General features: G+C 37.7%; 1 protein-coding gene across 1 annotated transcript; it reads left to right on the forward strand.

Annotated features, from left to right (window-relative positions):
* The first annotated feature begins 17,274 nt into the window (after positions 1-17,274).
* LOC124143199 (probable iron/ascorbate oxidoreductase DDB_G0283291) lies at positions 17,275-18,386 on the forward strand. Its single transcript, XM_046512085.2, has one exon. It carries the CDS (start codon positions 17,275-17,277, stop codon positions 18,286-18,288), a length of 1,014 nt encoding a protein of 337 aa, XP_046368041.2. The 3' UTR covers positions 18,289-18,386.
* Positions 18,387-19,840: the final 1,454 nt, after the last annotated feature.

A 19,840-nucleotide genomic window follows, 5' to 3' on the forward strand; every position in this document is an offset into this window, starting at 1 on the left:
CCAGGGGTGGACACACACGCTATTGATTTGTAAATTGACATTATGGCATGTTCATGTTTTTTTTATGAAATCACGCATTTTCAGAAGTCAGTATGGCAAATTAAACCATTTGAACACTTACAGGAGTCTTTTATCTGTTGCAAACCGAAATTGTTTCAGATTTGGTAAAAAAACAAAAGTTTGCATTAAATCTTATTCAATGTCACAGGAACTTTTGATGTTCAGTATATATCATTTAGTGATGTCACATATGAACACACATATATGAACAAGGAAATACATGTTTGTAGAAAAATATCATTTAGTGATGTCACATATAAACACACGTTTTGGATGAAGGAATTTAATGTTCGTAGAAATATATCCTTTGGTGATGTCACATATGAACACACATATATGAACAAGGAATGACATGTATTCAGAAATATATGATTTAGTGATGAACACACATATATGAACAAGGAATTACATGTATGTATAAATACATCACGTAGCGATGAACACACATTTATGAACAAGGAATGACATGAATGTAGAAATATATCATTAAGTGATGAACACACATATATGAACAAGGAATGACATGTATGTAGAAATATATCATTTAGTGATAAACACACATATATGAACAAGGAATTACATGTATGAGGAAATATATCATTTCGTGATGTCACATATGAACACACATAGATAGATAGATAGATAGATAATTAAGATAGATAGATAGATAGATCTTCATTATTTCCTCCGTTTCATGAAGAGTACAAGGTATACAGTGAAAAGACAACATCTATAGTATAAATGTGCACACGCACATACATATGTATATTACATATATGTCAGAAGTAGTTCATATACATATGTATCATATTGATTATTTGTGTTATCAGATGGACAATTTACAAATGTACACTTGTTTACAATACATACATTATTTAGTATTGTTTAGCTTCGGATGACTTCATCCCACTTTTTAAATTGTTAATGTCAGAGAGCGTGACTGCATTATTGTGCACGAATATCCTAGCTACGGCCCATCCTAATGAACAAACGAAGAAATGCACATCTAAACTTTCGAAGTATCAACTCGATCCGTGCCTAGGCTGACACTGACCGTCTCCAGCAATCTATGAATTTATCTTAGTGTCTGTTTGACGCATCTTTATTCACCTTTCAATGATCGGCCAGTTGATCAATGATTACTAACACATGAAACCGCTACAGGTTCATTAACAACTTCGGAAATCTCTCCCGTCACGTTTATCGTGTCGGCCATTTTGACGTCTTGTACTTGATGTAAATGTATTACGACGCTCTGTCATTGTAACTGACTTACTGAGGTAGTTCTTTACAGACCTTTCTCGTCTAATGAGGATATGATTTGAACACATGTGCTGTGTAAGATGTTTCTGAAGAGCAAGTTGTGCATCCATACGCCAATGTCACCCTCTTTTTGAGGAACTATTTTACTCCGTGATACAGCTGGTTGTTGTATGGCTGTCATTGTGAACATGAAGTCACACGTACTAAACAAAATTGTGTTTAGATCTTGGCCTACATCCTTTGAGGTAAGAAAATGTGACAAATAAATTATAAGAAATGACTTTCACTTTGTGTGAGTTCATTGGAGTATGAACCTTCAAAGAGTGAGGGCCAAACTGTGTGAACGTCGGAGCTTGCGACGGTCAATTCTCAAGTGATGTCACATATGAACACACATATATGAACAAGGAATTACATGTTTGTAGAAATATATCATTTAATGATGTCACATATGAACACACATACACGAACAAGGAATGACATGTATGTAGAAATATATCATTAAGTGATGTGACATATGTGCACACACACATACACAAAAAGGAATTACATGTATGTAGAAATGTATCATCTAGTGATGTCACATATGAACACACATATATGAACAAGGAATGACATGTATGGAGAAATATATCATTAAGTGATGTGACATATGTGCACACACACATATATGAACAAGGAATTACATATGTGTAGAAACATATCATTTAGTGATGTCACATATGAACACACATTTATGAACAAGGAATGCAGGTATGTAGAAATATATCATTTAGTGATGTCACATATGAACACACATACACGAACAAGGAATTACATGTATGTAGAAATATATCATTAAGTGATGTGACGTATGTGCACACACACATACACGAACAAGGAATTACATGTATGTAGAAATGTATCATCTAGTGATGTCACATATGAACACACATATATGAACAAGGAATGACATGTATGGAGAAATATATCATTAAGTGATGTGACATATGTGCACACACACATATATGAACAAGGAATTACATATATGTAGAAATATATCATTTAGTGATGTCACATATGAACACACATTTATGAACAAGGAATGCAGGTATGTAGAAATATATCATTCAGTGATGTCACATATGAACACACATACACGAACAAGGAATTACATGTATGTAGAAATATATCATTAAGTGATGTGACATATGTGCACACACACATACACGAACAAGGAATTACATGTATGTAGAAATGTATCATCTAGTGATGTCACATATGAACACACATATATGAACAAGGAATGACATGTATGTAGAAATATATCTTTAGTGATGTGACACATGTGCACACACACATATATGAACAAGGAATTACATACATGTAGAAACATATCATTTAGTGATGTCACATATGAACACACATTTATGAACAAGGAATGCAGGTATGTAGAAATATATCATTTAGTGATGTCACATACGAACACACATACACGAACAAGGTATTACATATATGTAGAAACATATCATTTAGTGATGTCACATATGTGCACACATTTGTGATCAAGGAATTAAATTTCATAAAATTGGTATGACACGGGAGCGAGTCTAGTATTGTATTTATTACTTGACGTTCATAACTGTTTCAAATTTCACTGTCGTGTGTTAGAAGGCAGACATATACGCGATCCACAGCAATCCAATTGAGTTTAACAGAATAATACTGCAAAGAAGGTATTTATTTAATTCCACACAACGGCCGACCTTTAGAATTCTGGAGTCCGTTCCACAAACCTATTGTAACGCAAAGGTTATCGTAACTCCCATACCTAGGCCCCGTACCATGAAGCGTTCGTAGCGCTACGACTATAGCAAGCATATGTTTAAGTATGGGAATTACGATCATCTTAGCAGTACGATCGCTTTGTGGAACGGGCCCCAGGCCATCTACGATGAGGCGCCGTTTTACTATATATTCCTGATTTTATTATATCAATAATTCATTTATTGATATCACAAATGAAATATTAATATCACAAATTCGAATTAATTATTTCATGAAATAATTGATATAATAAATTCGATATTTAGATATCACAAACTGATTTATTGATATCAGTGATTCGATTTTTTAAGATATCATAAAATGATTTATTGATATCATAAATTCGATTTTTGGACATCAAAATATGAGTTATTGATATCATAAATTCGATTTTTAGATATCATTGAATGATTAATTTATATCATAAGTTCGATTTTTAGACATCACAAATGATTTATTGATATAACAAATTCGATTTTTAGATTTGATAAAATGATTTATTGATATGATAAATTCTATTTCTAGATATAGAATGATTAATTGATATCATAAATTCGATTTTTAGATATCATAATATATTTTACTCATATTATACATTCGATTTTTAGAGGGGCGGTGGAATAGCCTAGTGGTTAAAGCGTTGGCTCGTTACGCCGAATACCCGGGCCCCACATGGGTACAATGTGTGAAGCTCAATTTCCGGTGTCCCCCGCCGTGATATTGCTGGAATATTGCTAAAAGCGGCGTAAAATCATTCTCACTCACTCGCTCGATTTTTAGATGTCATTAAATGATTTAAATGATATAATATTATTATTGATATCAATAATTCGAATTTTTGATATCATAAAATGATTCATTGATATCACAAATTCGATCTATAGATTGCAGACAAGGAGTGTGGGTAGTTTGCTCATCGGTTTTTCGATTCATACTTCAATGAACCGAAAAAAAACCACAGCCAATCCTTAAGTGAATTTTAAACATGTGTTTTAACTTTCGCAATTATGTTTTGACATTTTACTCAGTATTTATTCTAACATGAAATGCAGACCCTTGTCTGTCGGAAACACAACCTTGCGGTTTTCTTTGCAGAACGCAAATTATAATCTCAGAAGGTAACTAAAATGTAATTATGAATTTACCTTTGAGGGTTAAGAATGTTTTACACAAATGATTCACATGTGCTCAGAACAAACGCATACTGTTTACAATTGAGAATTATTCATAACGAACTTCTGGTTAACACATGTTAATATTATATTTCAATGTTAAACATTAGATCAACCGTAGAACTGTTACTCAAAAAGTACATGTACTTAGGTTTTCGTACCTTAACATATGCACATGTACATGTTTTTGCAAGAAAAATACATTCCTGCACCCAAACTTGAGTTGATACCATTAATGTTTGGTTTCACAGTTCAAGCATCGTCTTACAGTACGCTAATTTGATAATTCGATGACACTGAATTTAAATGGAGAAACGTTTTCGTTTAACTACAAGACTTGTGTCTCATCGTCCGTATATGCTCGTTAAGAGTGGCATTAATCCAAATTACACCTGCACTCAGCTTGCTTAATTGCCCCTTGTGTAATTGCATTCAAGTAGGTGTTGCGTAATCAGTCAACCATTTGCCCTTAATTAGCTGTCCCGAGCTTTTTAGTGGTAGTTATTAGCCTACCATTTCATTGATAACTTACGCATTTGTTGAGGCTCATTAACAAAACCAAAATATTGTTTTCTTAACTTCCGTTAACATGTCAGGCCTTAAATGCTTCTGGTATACTTTTGTAAGCCATGATAGTGTCGGGTCCCTCACAAATATGAAATAAAGTCATAACATATCCTCAATATTGGTATGAAAAATAATATTCCATAAAAACATACTATCACTGGACAAACATTAGCAGCATTAGAATAAGAAAAAATAATTAAATACAATATGACGTGATGATGTGTAAGCATACAGAAAAACCTAGATCAGTAAACCTGCACAAATTACTTCAGTTTCTGTACCGTACTTGGTTTTTTTACGAGCAGTACCTCCTTTTGCATCCTGCGTATAATTCTACCTGTCGGATCGACTTAGCCCGGGTCTTTAAAAACATCTTAAACATCATGAATGTAAAACAAATTTTTTGATGATACATTTTCTTAGACCGTGGCCCTAATACGCTTCCTCAAGTTGGCATGTATGAGATAAATATATCAAATCAATACATTACATACTTGATATGCGTGTTTTAGTGCTGACATTGATTTAATTTTGTTGATATGACTCATGTCATTTGAATCGTTAGTGTTGTAAATAAACATGAGTAACAGTTTGTGGTGTTCTTTCCTTACTCCTTACTGGCTGACAGATGAGTGAAGAAAGGACTGAGTCCACTTAAACAGTAGGTAACAGGCATGGTATTAGTAATGAATCAACCATTACTAAAAGTGTCTAACAAGTGGGATGTCTGACAGATGGGAGGACACCAAATTTACGGGTCACTACTTCTCTAACAATGAATGTAAAGACACTGGACAACGACGACCACCGGACTTTGCCGGATGGTGACGGAAGCCAGACAATTAAGCGAGAGGGAAACGGTACGGTCTCTAGGTCGTGACTGTACTCTTTTTCTCCTTTTTCCAACATTTGAAATATTGGGTTCACGTTTCTTTGTTCTCACATAAGTTGATACCTTTGCCATCAAGGCTCATATGACCCCACCCCCGTCATAAAGTTGTCCTTTGTAGTGAATTCAATATGAAATCGGCTGTTAACTCAAGATGTCAAAGTCTTTCATGTTTTATATCCTGAAAGATGAGGATAAATGTTCCTGCTTTTGATTTAATAGAAGTTAGATCAACAGTCAAGTCAAGTCAAGTTTTTGAAGATAGCAAATGGTAGTTTTCGATCGAACTGCCACCAAAACTACATCATAGAATTCTAAGTCGACAGTCTTGGTGTTTTCGTTTGCTGGTTAGCTTTTACAGGTCAAAAGCAAAATTAATCGCATTACTTTCGTCACGCATTTTAGGCCTGTCATACAGTTCCTGAAACAAATATATCCAATACAGCCGATGCAAGTCAATCATATTTGGCAAGACTAGATTACTGCAGTTATATATTTTATTAATATAATTAAACAATTGTTTTTATTTTTATAAAATATGTTCATTTCAGAAACTAGATGTTAGTCTAGCCAGCGGTCTAAACTCGCATTAATTTGGTTACACGTTTCATGATTTACAATATTCGCGAAGAATATTTAACAATTAGCCACAATTAGAGCCTTTGGTAGGAGTAGAGGGAATGATAAGCATAGACTTGCTAAGTATTTTATGATATTCATGCTAGCTCAAAAGAAACTTTGATTTATGTTTGTAGTACACCCCAAAAAGGGGGATTACAAAAGTGATATATTAAGATGACATACAACTTATACATACTTACGTGTATAAACTACTATCAAACAGTGAGGATACCAGGTGTTTTCAAAAAGGTGAGCATAGCCTGCACCACCGGTGGAACAAACACATGCAAAGGCAAGTTAGTTGTTAAACCCAAAAAAACACGGAAACGTTTGGCACAAGTCAAAACAGAGAATTTCATCGGATATAACTCCATTTGCTACTTCTGTGGTAGTCACCAATCAACCCATTTATACTTCCAAAAATAGCTTTTACCCTTTTAAAGCTTTTGAGAAATTCAAAAGTATTGGTATTGTCTGACAAAGAAGAAGCACAAATGGGGCATGTTTCGGCCAATGATTAGAGTATTCTTGCAAGTCTAAGGGTCCAACAGGAGTTATTTCTGCGACATGCTATTTCAAAACCCAAAATTCAGAGTGATATTTATGAAAAGAAAAATTGAAATAATACAAATATACATTCCTTCCAGGTGAAGGCTATCACTTGAAATCAAAATAACAAAGCAGATCTTAGTCAAAGACACATCTCTTGGGGTAGAAGTTCATCTGTCACCATTCTATGGTATTTCTGGAAAGGAAAGTTAACTTACAAAGTTGTAATATACGTGAAAGGCTTAATGTTGCTGATTAAGCGCAAAGATATAAACTCTCACTGATTGATCAGTAACATTCATGTAATATTAGTAATATTCAAATAAGTGTACTTGTTCATGAGGTGTGTGACGTGCATACATATATATAAGCAACCAATTATTATGATCAGGGTCCATTGGTATCCCTTCAGCAAGTGAGAATCAGGTCCTAAAACATATGTTTTGTCATGTATCACGCGCTACATCCGGACAATTGCTTTTTCTAAAATGTTGTCCGGATAAACGAGTTTCTGGATATCTGAATACCTTGTTAACTGACCAGAAGTCCCTCCCCTAACTCAATTCTACCGAGGCATGTGTGAAATGAATGGCAAAAATATGATTTATGAAGGATCGAACAATTACTAATAAAATACATTGTGCTGTACAGATCTACACAACATGCTGTGACAGCGCACTGCATAATTTAAACGGCTGAAGAAATGCATATGTAGCCTAGTTTAGACAATGCACTTGTTTTGTTTACAGATGTGACGGCGAAGTTAGAGCAACCTGACACACTTGAGCATTAATAGCCATGTCATTCATGTGTGAAGAATTTTGTCGAGGCATCTGTACATCTATTAGTATAGGTAATGGTGATTCTGGCTCACTTCCACTGGAGCCAGATGTATATACCTATACTGCTACTACAGATGGAATTCTTTATGTGTAAACGCTGATGCGATTCTATTATCGTCATGATACGTATTAAAAGAAACATCAATATTAATTAATAATGGATAAAAATTACTATAGAGCACGAGGATATTGGAAAGGTATAGGAGCAATACAAACATTAGCCACCACGGCTAAGGTATCTAAAGATGTGGCCAAGGATTGGCTAAAAAACAAGCGATGTGGCAAATATACTTACCAGCACCGCGTTATATCCCGAGGAAGAAGTTTGATATTTTTACAACGAATGAAGTTCATCAAGCTGACCTCTTGTTTCCTCCCCTTGATAAGGTAAGACGCAAAACGTATAAATACGCTTTAACCGTAGTAGATGTGGCTAGTCGCTACAAAGAGGCTGAGCCATTAACCTCGAAAGATTCAACAGAAGTAGCTAATACACTGAGCCGCATATATAAAACCGCTAAAATGGCCTAAGTTATTTCAAGTAGATCCTGGTCGCGAGTTTATAGGATCAGTAACTAAACTATTAACAAAGCACGATGTCGAAATCAGGCGTGGTGAAAAAGAGGCCCACCGTAGTCAAGCTATCGTTGAAAGATTTAACCGGACATTAGCGGAACGTTTGTTTGGATATCAGAATGGGATTGAAATGAAATCGGAACGATTAAGATCAACCGAATGGGTGACACGTTTATCAGCTGTTGTATCAGCGCTAAATAATGAAGTAACGAGATTAATCGGAAAGAAACCATCCGATGCGATTAAAATTAAATCTGTGACTTCCGAATCTTCCGAGAGGCAAAGAACAAAAACTTCCGGATAGAGTAAGCGTAAGATATTTATACCAGCCTGGTGAACTCGAAGGAGGCCTACGTCGCAACAGATCCGATTTGGTCCCTAAGACATATAACCTTAGTCAATTGGTTATGAAAGAAGGAGAGCCTATGCTTTATTATCTTAAAGATGGATCGGGCAATGGCATTTGTACGAGAAGAGTTACTCATAGTTCCCAACGATACAGTATTACCGCCATAACCATAAGCATAGGTAGTTACACCATCCCTATCAATCCATCTCTTTGTATCTAAGGGAGATAATGATGTCATTCTTAATCCATATATCCTGTGACTGACCCTTCTTAAAGAGTTCATCTCGTGTTTGAATATTCTACCATTGAATAATGATTCTTTATACTGTTCGTGTTTGATATGCTTTTTTACCACATACTTCTTAACGCCTTTAGCTTTTCTTATCTCCCCATTATCGGACTTCTTTATAGAATACATCTAAGGTCTTAATCCTACATACTCCGCGGGGGGGGTCCCAGCACATTCATCCTTCATCTTACCTAACACCTTTTTATTTACTACGCTGTGCAGTGGATTATCTTTTGGGTAATCGCTCGTGTCGTACATATCTATTTTTTCTGCCATATCTTTATACACATCCTCGGTTTGTATTTCCATCAACAAAGAATCTGTGCCGGTATATAACACCTCGCATCGAGCTTCTTATTATAAGTTCGTTGTAATAAAAGTCATACATTAAATGTTTTGACAAGTCAAGAATACTCATACCAACGTGCAACGGCCTGTTGAATTTAAATTACTCTTCTGCATATGAAGTGCGGCTAGGTCGTTATCAAATATCTTGCTTCTGTTAAAAGCCGGACTGGCTATAAGTTTCCTGAGTCTTTCTTCCTCATTAGATGTGACCAATTTAACATCAACACGCTTCCTTAGATTATCCATAGTTTTACCAAATACTGAGTTATTCATGAGCTTATATAGGCTCTTTTCGAAATCGCTGGTAGCCATCCTACTTTACTCTGTGTTCCAGCCAAGGGCTTTGATCAAACTTTAGAACTCTATGTATTTTCTTTAGTTTCATACCTAACGATAGATATAACTGGAGATTTCTGTAGTGAACTATACATTTTTTCTTATCCATCAAATTTGGTATGAGTTTTTCTACGTTAGCTAACCTAGTATTGCCCATCAAGGAGTGTTGATATTCCGACATCCAATCTTTATTAACCATTAATCTTTCGGGAGCTAGCGGATAACTGTTATGATCTTTGTGTAACTCTTTTGGATATTCCAAGTCAACTTTTAGTATGTACCCTTTATTCGCATTGATATCATTCACATCGATATCATTCACATCGACCCACTCAAAACCACCCATGGGTAAAGGTTGACTCATAGCCCATCCGTACAAATTGTTAGCGTCGAGATATAATATGTGCGTGTCGGGTTTACTCGGATCGTATCCTTCCACTAATTTATTTTTAGCCTTAGAATACCTTTTAGCCGCCATCGATATACCACCTCTTAATCCTTTCTCAATAAACAAGTGCATATCGTAATCGGTGAGTAGTTTTAGTTCTACACCGGTCTTCGATTCACAATATGGGTACAATGTGTGAAGCCCATTTCTGGTGTCCCCCGCCGTGATATTGCTGGAATATTGCTAAAAGCGGTGTAAAATCATACTCACTCACTGTACACCGGTCTTCTTCAACAATGCATCGCACGATAGTCCGGGACTGGAATAGTACCATGCCAGGTCCAAGCCGTATTGTTTTAAACATGTCTTTTTAAATATCTCGAATATATCGGCGAGTAACAGTACATCGATTTTTAAGTACACATCGTGATAATCGCCTCACTTCTTACAACCTAATTTATCCCACACCGTCAGCGCATGTTCATAATCGGCATCGGTTATTTTAGATTCTGTTAAGTTACTATAGAATGATTCAAGGGGTGGTAATTTAGTTTCGTTGAATCTTGACCAATCATCCATATATTCGTAAGGATATACACCTTTTCTCAGCAACAAATGACGAGTTAACCGATCAGTATATTGATTTGTTATTGCAAAGTCATCGGGATTGTTCACATCAGCTAAATTGTCCAGGGAAGATAACAGAAACTGTACGGAGTCTATGAATCTTAGTCCATTACTTTGTTTTGTTCTAGCTTCACCACCCTTGTCCGTATAATGTATAGTTTTAGTCAATGAGAATGATAATGTATTTTTCCATATTATAAGGAATGCACGTTAAGCCGCCATCGGTCTTTCAGATAGCTTGCATGATGAGATGAGAATCATATCCTCTAAGGTTGTGAAACACAACGGGGATGGGTACCGTTTGAGAATTCATTTTTAGTTTCAAGTTACAATCGTTATGTGCGGCATTCAGGGGTTGATTACAAACATGACAAATCGTTGACTTTTTATAGGCCCTCCAATCATCCCTTGTCATACACATGGGTTTCTTACGCAATAAATTTTCCCTGATTATTCTGTCATCGTTTTGTAGATATTCTAGGAACTTTCCCGCTGCATCGGGACCTCTTTAAATCGCAGGCGGGGTTGTTTTCCCATCATACCTTACAACTATATATCCAAACCCATAGGAATATGTTCTTGAGTTTTGTACGTACAACTATCTTGATTGCTTTGGTCGGTATTTTCTATAGGTTTGATAAGCGCCTCGAAGTCAGCGTAAATTACGTACGGTACTGGCATTTGATTACAATAATGTTCAAATTTTAGTATATTTTTTCCCTCTTTAGGCAAATCAATCCTGTTAGCAGTCTGTCCAACACCTCTGCAGTCTTCTTTATGCGCTTCTAATAGAACCCATGCAGGCATCTTTCACAGAAATATTTCTTCTTGCATGTTTTGTTTGATCGCATAATAGCCTGCTTAAACTCTTTATCCACGTATAATGATATTTAACATCTTTTTCGATCAGAAATGAATTTATTCTGGGAATATGTTCCGGGGCGGAGCTTATCCCGAGTACAACAATTCCTTTAGAAGAATGTTCAAAAACATTTATAGCTGAATTATTTTGCTTTTCCGCCTTATCAGTTTGTGAGATTGGTGTAGGTTCGTCTATACCAAGGTTTAGTCCATCGTTTTGGGGATAGCTAGAAGACCTATCCGGATGTTTGTCTACGGGGAACAATGCAGATCTTATCATCATTCGGAAACAGTCATCGCCTTTATTTTTTACATTAATTTTGGCTTTTTTCTTTTTATAATACGAGGTTAAATCTATATAAGATCCACCTTTGAAAGGCATATAATTTGCTATATCTAAATATAAACTATCAATTTTATCCACATCCGAACCCGAACCTCTATTAGTCCAACGTTCTAAAGTTTCCTGTATCCGTTGAATTGATGTATCTAATGATGTGCTTATTTTTTCGGATTCGGTTATAACTTCTTGATTGCTCCGGAAATAAGGTTCGGTATATTCAGCACTATCGTCTTCGTTACTTTTACTCAATGACATTTTAACCATCAGCCGGTATTTTATACTATTTAAATCATCTAATTCCTCATTAATTTTGCTCGATACGATGGGCTTAACATCATTAACATCAATGTTGGAATTAATATCCATCTTCCAACCTCTGAGATATTTACCAACGCCGGCTGTGGGTACAAATTTTAACTTTATTATTTTTATCATCGGGTTATTTTTTTATCAACATTCAGTAGATCAATCAATTCAGCTTTTCTCATTCGAGAATAACCTCTCAGCCCACTTTTTTTTAGCTTGAGCTTTGAGTACTCTAACAGTCTGGGGTTTGTTGTATTCCAAACCGAGTAAATCAATCAATTCAGCTTTTCTCATTCGAGAATATCCATGTAGACCACATTGTTTTGCCAAAGCCTTCAACTCTCTGACAAAACCATTGTGATTTAATGGTATATACAAAATGAGTCAAATGTCTATATGGTTATATTTTCATGTCTAAATACGTATTTACCCCAACCTATTCCTCTCGTTGATGTAATCTCTCTTCCTAGCGTAAATAATCTGCTTCCTAACCCTATCAGCACAGTGACTCTTACATAAACAGTAACTACCTTTGACCCCAATCCCACATGCAGAACAAAAGTATTTTTTATTTCCTTGCCTGATGTAATAAGAATGGGTACTACAATAAATTAACTTTAAACTTTCAGCCAGATATATCCCAGGCAAGGATAAACTTGCAGCTGACTCTCTGAGCAGGTTGCACAATGTTACATTTCTTTATAAATCGATACAGTTTATTCCGTTCTGTTGGTTGTGTTGTGAAACATGTTACAGGAAGCATATTCTAGTGCCAATATCCTCACGCGTATCCAAACTAACTTTGTCCTATCTACAGGGCAAGTGGCACAACAGTGGCGACTATGTAGCGAGATGCAGCAGTTTTGACACAGCAGTTTCGACGGGCAGCATATGCCGAAACTACTAAGCGCACATATAGCTCCATGAGAACTGCATACCTGAGATTCTGTCTGTACTTTAGGAGGACACCAGTTCCAGCCGACCGCATGACAGTACTGCTGTACAGATTGTTCCTAACAAGATCCCTTTCAGCAACTATTATACCAGGATATATGAATATTATTCGTCTGCTTCATCTTGAGGTGGGGTTACCAAATCCCTTGGAGACATGGGAACAAAAAGCCCCGCACAAAGGTATATTAAGACTAAAAGATACACCAACGAAACAAGAACTTCCTATAACACTGGATATACTAAGGCGGATGCACAGTCATGTGGACATGTCAGAATCATTCCTAGTAGCCTTTTGGGCAGCCTGCATCATTGCGTTTTTCTGTTTCCTGAGGAAATCTACCATGCTCTCTGAAACTAGAGGCAGTGGTTCAAGAAAGCAGACCTACTTGAGTCTGCAAGATGCCAAGATTTCCCCTGACAAAGATAGTGCCATGATTACTGTCAGACACACAAAAACTATAGTTTGGTCAGCGAGTGATAAAGTTACCCCTGGCTATGGTACCTTGTCCTGTTAAAACACTTGAACATTTGCTTTCACAATATAGTAAAGAACTTCAACATTCAAATGCACCTTTGTTTTCATATATGGACAGAAATGGTGTCCTCAAGAGTTTTGTTAAAAACATTAACCTGATGCATACAGCGGTTAATCTTTCCGCAGAGGCGGATGTTCCTATGCATTTGACATTGGCATTCCACCCTTGCTTATGAAGCTACGTGGTGATTGGCGCCCCATGCATATGAGCGCTATGTTACAGTGCATGATGCAATGCATGAGAAACTTGCTCAATCGTACAGTGCAGAGATGTGAACTAAGTCAAACCACAGAACTTTCACCAGGTTATTCCTCTTGAAGGTCTTGGAGGTTTTATGTTTCGATTAAACATTTGTCATTATTAAATGACCTTTGCCCCTCAGAGGAATCGTTTGTTTTCTTAACATCCCATATGGCACTGGCGCTGGATTTCTTGTTGGTTGTCATTTAAGACAATTACTTTGTCCGTGTACTACTAGCCTATCAACCAAGGATTGGATGATGGAGTTTAATTCAAAATTTGAATGGTAACCGTATTTACATCCCCTGAACAACACTGCAAACACGAAAGTCGTTTTTTTCCGTATATGGTCATTGGATGAAAAACCTACTCTTTCTAACCATCAGATAACGTCGTTATTTAACATCGGATTTTTAATGCGACAGAACGATACCATCAACGCTATAACCACTAGGCTACCCGACCGCCCCGACGATAAGTTATGACTTTATTTCGTATTTGTGATGGCCATGAAACTCTCATGGCTCACAAAATTATTCTGGAAGCATTTTAGGACAGACATGTAAACGAAAGTTCAAAAGACAGTATTTTGGTTTTGTTAATTAGCCTCCACGAACGTATAAGGTCTACCACTGAAAGCTCAGGACAGCTAATTAAGGGCAAATGCTAAGGAATGTATTAATTACGCAACACCTACCTTAAGCTATTAAGCAAGCTGAGTACAGGTGTAATTAGGATTAATTCCACACATGTTAACGTGCATATACGGAGGCTATGAGAAGGATCGATGCGACACAAGACTTGTAGTTACGCTTAAACGTTTCTCCTTTTAAATTCACTGTTATCGAATAATCAAATAAGCGAATTGTGACACGAAGCTTGAACTGTGAAACCAAACATTAAAGGTATCAACTCTTGGTCTATCTTCTAAAAATGGACTAACTCTATGATCATAACAAGATGTCTTATTACTATTTGTTGTTAGGCAACAGAAATGACGCTTACTTGCAGGAAGTAAAGTTATAAGTCATATATATATATATATATATATATATATATATATATATATATATATATATAAGTTAACATTGCACACGTGTCTTTTCCAGACTACATTTATTTTATAGTAATTCATAAACATATGCTCATGATATAGTCTGAATCGTACAATGAACTCGGCTTTAATATCTTATGTTTACAAACAAACCGGTACATTTACGGGACTGATGATTTGCTTACAATAAGTTTGAGTTCCGGAAGGTGTTTTTCTAGCAACAACATGTACATTCAATAGACCAGAAGTTGTTACCCACAAGTATGTTTTCTTATATATCTAAACTGACGGCCAAAAGAAAATTTACCACTTTAAAAATGATATTGCGAATTTTTCAAAACATAAGTTCAAACAAAATCAATGCAAATCAACTTCCAAACACAACCATGCTCTGTGCAGAAAGTGATACACGTCCACGGCACGGTTTTGTTCGTTGCAAAACTGCAAATGCAAAACAAGTAAGAAAACACGTGCAGCCGAAACTACACATGCAATAAGTGTATATAAATGATACGGGGGGCATGTCAGACACTCCGATACTGATAACAAACCACCAAAGAATGCTACGACCGACACTCGAACAACACGAGCGGGCCCTGGGTAGAATACAGAGGGGAGCATCCATGCCAACATTGCTTAAACTTCTTGTTGCTCGAGGGTTGCTGTAACTAACCTGATGCAACGTTACAGGCAGACCGGGCAGACATCAGACAGGCCAAGAACAGGCAGACCCAGAGAAACTACGCCCATTGAAGACCGGTACTTGCATGCTTTGCATCTCCGGAATCGATGCCTGACAGTGACGAATGCTTTAGGATATATGGTTAGTCGACAGACAGCGGTCAGACTCAGGGCTCGTTGAATTAGGGCTTACAGACCCTACAGAGGACAGTTATTGACAGCTCAACTTCGCCGTCAGAGATTGAAAAGGGCCCGGACTGTACGTCGTTGGCAGAGGGTTGTCTTCACTGTCTGTTCCGAGATGATGGAAGACTGCGTGTTTACCGCCGAAGGCAAGAACGAACGGCAGCATGCTACTTTCAGGAGCTCGTGCCGTTATGGTGGAGGGCGTGCTATGATGTGGGCAGGGATGAACATCACTGGTCATCCAAATGGAAATTTGACAGCTCAGCGTTATTTGGATGACATTCGTCTTCTGATTGTTCTGTTTCTACAACAGTTGGCACGTGGTGTCCTTTATCCGCATGACCACGCCAGACACCATTCAACCCGAATCGTACAGAACTTCCTTGCAACCAACAACGTCAACGTGTTGCCGTGGCCTGCACGCTCCCCAGACATGTCCCCCGGAGATCATATCTGGGATGTCATGGATCGTCGTGTTGAACAGCGACCACATCATCCAGCCAACCGACAAGAACTGATCCAGACCTTCCAAGAAGAATGGTGACGTAACCAACGTGACGCCATAAGACGACTGGCTTTTTCTGTGCCGGAGAGTTTTTGCGTGTCTTGTAGCAGGGGGGTGGTCATACACGCTATTAATGTGACGTGTCATTGAACTTGAGCGATTTTAGATATGTGTGCCCTTTGTCGATGACGTTGAAAGCTTGCTTTTGTTACCCGACCTCAATTCGGGCAACTGCCACGTCAATATCGTATGCTGTATGACTGTCGTTTTATGATCTTTTCAATACATTTTATTTCATGAATGTATCTTTTCTGTTTTTTTTAACTATCGTAAAGTTTCTTTTGGCGGTCACTTTTTGAAGGATTATTTCATTCATTTTTTTAAAGAAACTGTTTTTTTGGTAATCAGTATTTTATAGTAGTGAAGAGTATAAATAATTAACAATATAATATATTACTTGAGTAATATTTTTTTTGTCACTACTTGTGACCACTTGTCGGCACGTTCTAAGATAGCTGACTTTTGCTAGACTGAAGATAAATGTGTTTTGAAATTTGAGACAGTCTAACTGTAGATTCGATACCTTTTATTTTAATTCAGAACCGAGCACTTTAGCGATTATCTCATAATTCGACCCCACACACAGAAGATCCCGTCATGAAGAATAGTCACAAAGGGATTGTTACAGACAGGAATACGTCAACATATATGATAGGAAGTATATTACCTGTTGGAACGACACGAAGAAAAGTTTGTGACACACACCTTCGTAGCTTATGTGGTTGGTTTTGTAATAATTGTACGGAAATGTGTCCTCATTTGTATATATTAATAGTATCGCACTTAAATCAGTAGTTTAGAGTTGTCGTCTAAAAGCCTTTTTTTATATTTTTCAGCTAAAGGTATCCGTGAGCAGGGGATACATGATGGACACAAATGTACAGCTGCCAATTATAGATCTGAAGAGAGCTCAAGACAAGACACAGAGACTAAGAGTAGCTGAAGAGCTTGCCAAAGCACTAGAGACTATTGGTTTCCTTTACGTTGATAATGCTCCAGGGGTAGATCTCGAGTCTCTCCTGAAAAATGCCAAAAGATTATTTTCTCTGTCATCGGCAGAAAAACACATGATGGCCAAACACAAATGGAATTCCATCAACAAAAACAGATACCGTGGCTACTTCCCTTTGCAACCAGAGGATATATCGTACAAGGAGGGGTTTGAGATAGGAATTGAGAACTGTCCATTCAACGATCCTGATATACACCCTCTGTTCACCGAGCCAAATCTCTGGCCCTGCTACATGGATGGTTTTGATGAGTTCCTGCGAGATATGAAACAGTACTACAACGCTATGTTGCATACTGGAACAGAAATACTGCGATTGCTGGCCTTGGGATCAGGTTTAGACGAATACTGGTTTGAGTCGATGTTTCTCCCTGACACACTGTCAACTCTTCGTCTTCTTCACTACCCACTGAGGTCCTCCAGCCCACCAGACACAGCTAGAGATGGCGACAAGGTGCTCTGCTGTTCTGAACATTCTGATTCCGGCTTTGTGACACTCTTGACCACCTTCCACTATCGAGGGCTTCAGATTCGCAACCAGCATGGCGAATGGGTTGACGTGGAACCAAGACCCAACTCTCTTGTCATGAACATAGGGGACATTTTATCAAAGACTAGTAACGGTCGTTTCAAGGCTACCAGACACAGGGTGGTTGAAACAAGTATTGACCGGTACTCAGTACCTTTTTTCTTTGAGCCAAGATACAGTGCCGAGATGGGGCGAATGATTCCGTTTAAAGATGTTATGAAGAACAATTACACAAAAACAAATGAATATGATCTTGTATCAGAAAACGGAGTAAAGTACGGACCCTGGCTGATTGGGAAGATGCAGCAGTTTGCTGAATATAAGGATATCCTAAAGTCGTAAAGCTGTTATCAGTGCGAAAATGGATTGACTATCAGTCATTCGGGTGAATGGAGCCTATTATTATATTTTCTGAGCCATCATTGTTGCTCATCTGTCCGATATAGATATGCAAGTTGGCGTGGAAAAGTTAAGACCTTTGCTGTCTGAAACTTTGGTGCTCTTGGGATATGGTGCAATATAAGTGAGTGAGTGTGGTTTTACGCCGCTTTCAGAAATATTCCAGCAATATCACGGAGGGGGACACAAGAAATGGGCTTCACACATTGTAACCATGTGGGGAATCGAACCCTGGTCTTCGGCGTGACAAGCGAACGCTTTAACCACTAGGCTATCCCACCGCCCCTGGTGCAATTTAAACTACTACAACAACTACTACTACTACTACTTCTACTACGAATAATCTACATACATGTATGCATCGCCATATGTCCTCTGTCTTCACCTCGTGAATGTTCTATTGTCATGTATAATTGACCGAGGACGGAAATACTTTCGCTTTACCTAAGTTATTATTCACTGGTATGCGTCTTAGGTCAGAGCTGGTTATATGGCCTACCTCTGTCGCCAAATGATTGTGCAAGTACGTCACACATTAGAAAAGACGCCAAAGCAGAAGATTGTTGACGTCATTCGACGATTGCGGTTTTCTGAGACGGCGGTCGATCACTGCATTTTTTCTGTTGTGAAGTTCAAAAGGACTTAAAAATAATCGGTATTAAAGAAATTATTACACTCGCAAATATGTCAAACAATACATGTATTATCCCCGCTCACGCTCGGGAAATACAAGAATTTTTCGAGATGGGGTAGGCTAGTGGTTAAAGCGTTAGCTCGTCACGGCAAAGACCCGGGCTCGATTCCCCACATGGGTATAATGTATGAAGCCTATTGGTGGTGTTCCCCGTCGTGATATTGCTGGAATATTGCTAAAGCGGCGTTAAACCATACTCACTCACTCACTCACTTATAGAATGCTCTCAATGTAAGCGGCGTAAAACCATACTCACTCATGTAATGATCTCAATATAACTTCATTTGTTTGATGTAATTTGTAATTTCGCATTATCCAGGAAATGTATCCCTTCTAACCACCCGATCCCGTTGGTCGCCTCTTATGACAAGCATGGGTTGCTGAAGACCTGTTCGAACCCGGAACTTTACGGGCGTTTCGGTACATTCTCTCATGTATATTGTTTGTTTTATTTAATAAACAGTGTGTAAACTTGTGTGTTTTGTTTGTACTTGTTTTTATGCGTTGCAGTACCTTCTGTGTACCTTCTGTGTTTTTTAACCAACTGGAGATTCAGACAGCCCACTCCGGTGAGTTCTACAAGAATACCTACGTTACACATAGTGAGTGAGTGAGTATGGTTTAACGCCGCTTTTAGCAATATTCCAGCAATATCACGGCGGGGGACACCAGAAATGGGCTTCACACATTGTACCCATGTCGGGAATCGAACCCGGGTCTTCGGCGTGACGGGCGAACGCTTGAACCACTAGGCTACCCGACCGCCCCACGTTACACATAGACAGGGACAATGATCAAAGA

Source organism: Haliotis rufescens, unplaced genomic scaffold, assembly GCF_023055435.1.
Source record: "Haliotis rufescens isolate VD_foot unplaced genomic scaffold, xgHalRufe1.0.p SCAF_2, whole genome shotgun sequence".
In the NCBI taxonomy this organism is placed as follows: Eukaryota; Metazoa; Mollusca; class Gastropoda; order Lepetellida; family Haliotidae; genus Haliotis; species Haliotis rufescens.